At 41.6% G+C, this 7,362-nt stretch overlaps 1 protein-coding gene across 1 annotated transcript; it reads right to left on the reverse strand.

Moving 5' to 3' along the window:
• Positions 1-6,823, reverse strand: LOC105795674 (uncharacterized; the record flags this gene model as incomplete). Its single annotated transcript, XM_052622357.1, is given in 5 exon segments — positions 1-2,228; positions 2,231-3,444; positions 3,952-5,332; positions 5,510-5,945; positions 6,083-6,823. Coding segments are annotated over 5 exon segments (6,000 nt in total), but the record flags the coding sequence as incomplete, so codon positions are not given.
• Positions 6,824-7,362: the final 539 nt, after the last annotated feature.

The raw sequence follows: 7,362 nt of genomic DNA on the forward strand, positions 1-7,362 counted from the left end.
TTTCTTGACTGAATCTGAGTTCACAGGATTTGGCAAGTTTTTACCATCCATCTCGCTCAAGATCAAAGCTCCTCCAGAAAAGGCCTTCTTTACAACATAAGGACCTTCCCAATTTGGCATCCATTTTCCTCTAAAATCTTTTTGTAGAGGAAGAATCTTTTTCAACACTAGGTCCCCCTCGTGAAATTCTCTGGGACGAACTTTTTTGTTATAGGCTCGCATCATTCATTTTTGATACATCTGACCGTGACGAATAGCTTTTAGTCTCTTTTCTTCTATCAAGTTCAGCTGATCATATCGAGATTGAACCCATTCGGCCTCATCTAACTTTAGTTCAGTTAATACCCGGAGAGAAGGGATTTCAACTTCTATGGGTAAAACTGCCTCCATCCCGTAGACTAAAGAAAACGGTGTTGCCCCAGTAGAAGTCCTAACAGAGGTACGATACGCCAAGAGAGCGAAAGGTAGTTTCTCGTGCCAGTCCTTGTAGGTTTCAGTCATTTTCCCTACAATCTTCTTGATATTTTTGTTTGCTGCTTCCACGGCCCCATTCATTTTTGGGCGGTATAGTGATGAGTTATGGTGTTTGATCTTGAACTGACTACAAACTTTCGCTATTAAGTTGTTGTTCAAGTTCAGCGCATTGTCAGATATGATCCTTTCTGGCATCCCATACCGACATATAATCTCTTTTTTTAAGAATTTACTAACTGCTGACTTTGTAACATTAGCATATGAAGCAGCCTCCACCCATTTAGTGAAGTAATCAATAACCACAAAGATAAATCGATGCCCATTAGAAGCCTTTGGAGATATTGGCCCGATGACATCCATTCCCCACATGGAAAACGGCCATGGAGAAACCATAACGTGAAGGGGTGAAGGTGGTGCATGCATTTTGTCACCATAAATTTGGCATTTATGACACTTTTTGGCGTAACTAATGCAATCCCCTTCCATGGTGGACCAATAGTACCCAAATCTCATAATTTGTCTGGCCATCGTGAAGCCGTTGGCATGCGTTCCGCAGATACCTTCATGCACTTCTTCCAAAATTTCTTTCGCCTCGACAGCATCCACACACCTCAACAATACTTGATCTTTTCCCTTTTTATACAAAATTTCCCCATCTAGGACATAGTCAATGGCCAATCTCCTTAATGTCTTCTTATCATTTTCTGTCGCATGGTCAGGGTGCTCACGACTCTTCACATATCGCAATATGTCATGGTACCAAGGGTGATCATCCTTTTCCTCTTCATTGTCAATGTTGCAACAATGGGCTGGAGCCTCATAGATGCTGATCTGGATAGGCTTCATATCTTCTAATTTGTTCACTTTAAAAATGGACGCTAAAGTGGCCAAAGCATCTGCCATCTGGTTTTCATCTCGTGGGAGGTAACTAAAGGTGACATTATCAAATTCCTCAATCAACTCCAAAATCAATTTTCGGTAGCGGACCAACTTCGGGTCTCTTGTTTCCCATTCCCCTTTGAGTTGGTAAATTACTAATGCAGAGTCCCCGTATACCTTTAGCACCTTAATTTTCCGCTCTATGGCTGCCTGGATGCCCATAATGCAAGCTTCATACTCAGCCATGTTATTTGTGCAGTCAAAGTCCAATTTGCTAGTGAAAGGATAATAATCTCCACTAGGAGACACAAGTATTGCCCCAATTCCGTTGCCTATAGCATTTGAAGCTCCATCAAAACTCAACTTCCAAGGACCATCCTCTCGGAAATCTTTCTCTACAGTTGCAACATACATCAAATCCTCATTTGGGAAATCGAAGTTCAATGGCTCATAATCATCCAGAGCCCTACTTGCTAGGAATTCCGCTATTGCACTCCCTTTGACCGCCTTCTGGTTCACATAGACTATGTGAAATTCAGATAGAAGAATTTGCCATCGGGCCATCCTTCCATTCAGAGCGGTTGACTCCATCAAGTATTTCAGAGGGTCCAATTTGGAGATTAACCAGGTCGTATGGTACAACATGTACTGTCTCAGTCTCCGAGTTGTCCAGATTAGGGCACAGCATAATATCTCGACTGGTGAATATCTTGTTTCGCATTCGGTGAACTTCTTACTGAGATAGTAAATTGCTCTTTCCTTTCGTCCTGATTCATCATGTTGACCCAGCACGCATCCCATGGAATTTTCAAACACTGCCAAATACAGTATGAGCGATTTGTCTGGGCAGGGTGGAATCAGCACTGGGGCGTTGACAAGTAATACTTAATCTTGTCAAAAGCTTTTTGGCACTCCTCATCCCATACTCCCGGATTATGTTTCTTAAGGAGACGAAAGATGGGGTCGCATTTCTCCGTTAACTGTGAAATGAACCTGGCAATATAGTTCAATCTTCCTAGGAAACCTCGAACTTCATTCTGAGTGCGCGGAGGAAGCAATTCTTGTATGGCCTTGACTTTATCTGGGTCAATCTCAATCCCTCTTTCACTGACTACAAATCCTAGCAACTTTCCCGATCTAGCTCCGAAAGTACATTTGGCTGGGTTAAGCTTTAGTTGGAACTTTCTTAACCGTATAAAGAGTTTTCTTAAGACTTGTATATGCTCCTCATCTGTTCTAGATTTTGCAATTATGTCATCCACATAGATTTCTATTTCTGTATGCATCATATCATGGAAAAGGGTCACCATGGCTCTTTGGTATGTGGCTCCCGCATTTTTTAATCCAAATGGCATCACTTTATAGCAGAAAGTTCCCCATAGGGTTATGAATGTAGTTTTCTTCATATCGTCAGGATGCAGCTTAATTTGATTATATCCCGAGAAGCCATCCATAAAAGAAAATAGTGAGTGTCCCGCCGTGTTATCTATCAGAGTGTCGATATGAGGCAAGGGAAAATTATCCTTTGGGCTAGCTTTATTTAAGTCTCTGTAATCTACACACATTCGTACCTTCCCATCTTTCTTAGGGACGGGTACGATGTTGGCTACCCATTCGGAGTATTTAACTACTTGCAGGAATCCAGCATCGAATTGCTTTTGCACTTCCTCTTTTATTTTTAATACGACATCCGGCCTCATTCTTCGAAGTTTTTGCTGAACGGGCTTGCAATCCTCCTTTATAGGAAGATGGTGAACTACAATATCTATATTTAAGCCAAGCATATCCTGATACGACCATGCGAAGACATCTTTGAACTCTCGAAGCAATCCAATGAGGTCTTGTTTTACTTCTTCAACTATGCATGTTCCAATCTTCACCACCTTTCCTTCTTCCAGGATCACCGTCTCTATCGTCTCTTCGTGAGGTAAGATTTGTTTCCCTTCCTGCTCTACCATCCTCAACAAGTCCGGAGACAGGTTGCAATCTATGTTATCTTCAAAATCTTGAGATTCCTCTAAACACATATCTCGTTCAAAAGGGTTCTCTAAGTTCATAGTAGAGTCACTCATGTCATCGATATCTTGGAACCTGTTATAAGTACCAAAGAATGTACAGGGAATGTATGAATTTAAGGATTCTTATTTAGTATGGCCATGAATGAAAGAATGATTTGGAATATAAGCATCCAAGATGACTATTCATACGAAAGAATGAATAGAATTTTAAAAGAATATATACTCAAAAAGAAAATGCGAAGATATATTTCATTGAAGTCACAATGTTCAAATATAAGCCCATTTCAGTTCACAAAAGGTTTTCATTTTCTCTAGGCTTAAAACAAGTAGTATGTTTTGAATATTACTCTGGAAAAGCTCTAAAAACTTCAGGTATTTCTTCTGCAGTCCAATTGTTTAAAACACTCCCAGGTTCAAAGGGATAAATGCCTGATGTACTTCCTTCTTCAGATTCTTCTTCAAATATGGCATTGATGTTCAGGTTTCCTAATATTTCCTCTGTGGTCTTCCTTCTTGGAGTCCTAAGTCCAGAATACATGGTTCTCCAGATACGAAGGTCCTTGATATGTGGGGAAAAGACAGAGGTTCCCAATCAACTTCTTCTCTGTTCAAACGCGCCTTCCTCCTCTCTTGTCTTTTCTCTAACTCTTTCCTTCTTTGCTTAGCATTTGGTTTAAATCCTAAACCAAAGCGGTCCTGTTTGTCCTTCACCACTGGTGCCTCTATCCTTCCTTGAAGGTATTTTCCCAGTCCTCTTCCAGGCACAGCTCCTTTCCCAACTGTCATTTGTAATCCCATCTTCGTGGTTCTAGACACGCTGGGCATTGGGATCCTCTTTCCCTCAATAACAGAGGTCGTATTTACGAACTCTAAGGATCGAAAGGAACATTCGATCGCCTCCTCATCTGTTCCCAAATATGGTGCATCACTGGTTACCGATGCAATGATGTCTTCCTCAGCGTCGATCGTAATTAACCGGCCTTCTGTCACTAATTTCAACTTCTGGTGCAATGATGAAGGCACCGCCCCTGCTGAATGAATCCATGGTCTCCCCAGCAAACAATTATACGAAGGCTTGATATCCATCACTAAGAAATCCACTTCGTATGTATTTGGGCCAATCAAGAGGGGTATTTCTATTCTTCCCATCACCTTCCTTTCGGTACCATCAAATGCTCTCACTATATTCTGGCATGATTTCATGTGGGAACCATCCACCGGTAGCCTATTTAAGGTAGATAGGGGTAAAACGTTCAAGGCTGATCCATTATCAATTAGCACTCCCGCTAACGTATACTCCCCGCAGCGAACAGTGATATGGAATGCTTTGGTGGCCCCTCTTCCCCCCGGCGGTATTTCATCATCATTAAAGAAAATGAAATTGTCGGCACTGATATTGTTAACCAAACGGTCCAACTTATTCACTGAGATATCGCTAGCGACATAAGTTTCATTTAGCACCTTAATCAACGCATTACGATGTACCTCTGAACTTAGAAGCAATTCAAGCATCGAGATACGAGCTGGTTGCTTATGTAATTGTTCTACCACGCTGTACTCGCTATGTTTTAAGAATTTTAGAAATTCTTTAGCCTCATTTTCAGTTACCGGCTGGTTGACACGCGTCTCAATTTTGTCTGCTTTTGCTTTTCCCAATTCAACCGCTAAGGCTTTTCCTTTTCCAGATTCCACTCTTGCGTTTTCCGGATCATAGCGTTTTCCACTTCGTGTATAGAATCCTTCATTCTCTCCTGAAGCATTTACCAAGCTCTCCTCTCCTGGCATTGTTACATTGCAGTCGTAATTCCAAGGAACGTTTTTGCTATCCTTGTAGGGAAAGGATACAGGTTTCTGGATTATGACCTTTGGTGCTATTTGTATTCCAGATTCTCTACCCATTGGTTTTGCAATAATCACCATCGGGTGATTAGCCTTTTGGGATTTCCCCGTAGATCCTTCTTCTGTAGCATAAACCTCTCATTCTTCTAGTTCCTTAATCTCTTCATAAAATTCCAATTCTTTGTTATCCATTAAGTTTTGCACCATGGTTCTGAACTCTGTGCATTCTTAGATGTCATGGCTTTCTTCTGCATGGAATTCACAAAACTTCCTTGCTCCTTTAGGCCTTTCTATTGAACCTTGCTTGATGAAACCTCCTTTCACCATTTGTTTCCAAACCCATTCAAGGGGGGTCTTTATCTCTGCTATGTTGGCTTTGACTCTCCTTCCTTCATACTCAATTATCGTATTTACCCCTTTATTATCATGGTTGGGCAACGGATTCTCTGCTACATTCGGTTCTGATGAGTCACCTATCTTTACGATCCCCAAATTGATAAGTCTTTCAACTAACTTCTTGAATGCAGTGCAGTTTTCAATCGAATGCCCCTTGGTCCCCGCGTGATACTCGCATTGGGCGTTTGCGTCATACCACTTAGGGTATGGGGGTTGCATTGGTTTCAGGTAATATGGAGATACCACATGTGCATCGAATAAGGTCTGGTACAATTCCCTATACGTCACTGGGATGGGTGTGAATTGAAGTCTCTCCATATTTGGCCTTGGATTAGATTCCTGTTTCAAAGAACCTTGCCAATTAGCGGTTACTGCCCTGGCTTGTCCCACCGTGATTGTGTTAGAATGGTCCTTGTTAAATATGCTTGTATTGTTTATCTCATGCTCTTTTTTTCTTGGTGCTGACCTTTTAGTACTTTCTCCCCTTCTATCTTGCCGCATCTTATGGCATTCTCTATCATTTCTCCAGACATCACTATGTCTGAAAAGCTTTTAGTGGCACTGCCTAACATGTGGCCGAGGAATGGAGCCTTTAGAGTATTGATAAAAAGCATAGTTATCTCTTTCTCTAACAGTGGTGGTTGAACTTGTGCAGCCACTTCCCTCCATCTCTGAGCATATTGCCGGAAACTCTCATTAGGCTTCTTTTCCATGTTTTGCAATACAATTCGATCGGGTGCTATATCCATCACATGTCTATACTGCTTCATAAAGGCTTGCGCCAAATCCTTCCATGAATGAATGTTGGCCCGACTTAATTGGTTGTACCATCTAGCCGCTGACCCTATCAAACTGTCCTGGAAGCAATGAATCAGCAATGGGTCATTGTTGATGTATCCCGTCATCCTCCTACAAAACATAGTGATATGGGCTTCGGGGCAACTGGTCCCGTTGTATTTTTCAAACTCCGGCATTTTAAATTTAGGAGGGAGCACCAGATCAGGTACCAGGCTCAAATCTTTAGCTTCTACTCCTCGATGGTAATCGGCATTTTCCATGGCTTGAAACTTCTCTTCTAACCATTTACAACGATCTTCTAATTGTTTAGGCAGGTCTACTCTTGTCTTCTCTATTTCTGTCGCGTCGTCGAGATCTGGAACCACAGGATTAATAGGATTATCCCCGGGATTAGAGCCTGAACCTGTTGGGAAGTTCATCGATGCTGGGGCACCAACTTGGTATTAGGATCTAATGGTGACAGGTACCCTCTGTGGGTACACCCCTGGTTGCGTCTGGACATTAGTTGGGGCGAAACCTGGAGGGTAGGCAGGGTCTTCGTGATCATCCCCAGAATTTATCGCGGGGCTCTTCCCCTTATCATGCCCCCCAGCTGTTAATTGTTTTAATTGATTCAATAATTCTCTTTGGGATGCTTCCATATCTTGCTGCAGTTTGGCTAACTTTTTTTGCATCTGAGCTTGCATCTGTTCTTGCAATTGCTCTAATTTCTCTAGTCTCTGATCCATTTCTTTGGTTCTCCGGCGAGTACCGTAATGATATCTAGTTGACAGATTTTCGTTGATTTCCAGGGTAACTGTCATTAATTAGAGCTCTTATTATTATTATTATTTTTGAAACTTTAATGCATATGATAAAATGAAATGCAGATGAATGAATGCAAAGAAAAGGCATTGATTCTAATTCAATTTCATTAGAAAAACTTGACTAGAAAACAAATTTCTTTACATAAAGTGGA

The sequence above is a fragment of the Gossypium raimondii genome, chromosome 10 (assembly GCF_025698545.1).
Source record: "Gossypium raimondii isolate GPD5lz chromosome 10, ASM2569854v1, whole genome shotgun sequence".
Lineage (NCBI taxonomy): Eukaryota > Viridiplantae > Streptophyta > Magnoliopsida > Malvales > Malvaceae > Gossypium > Gossypium raimondii.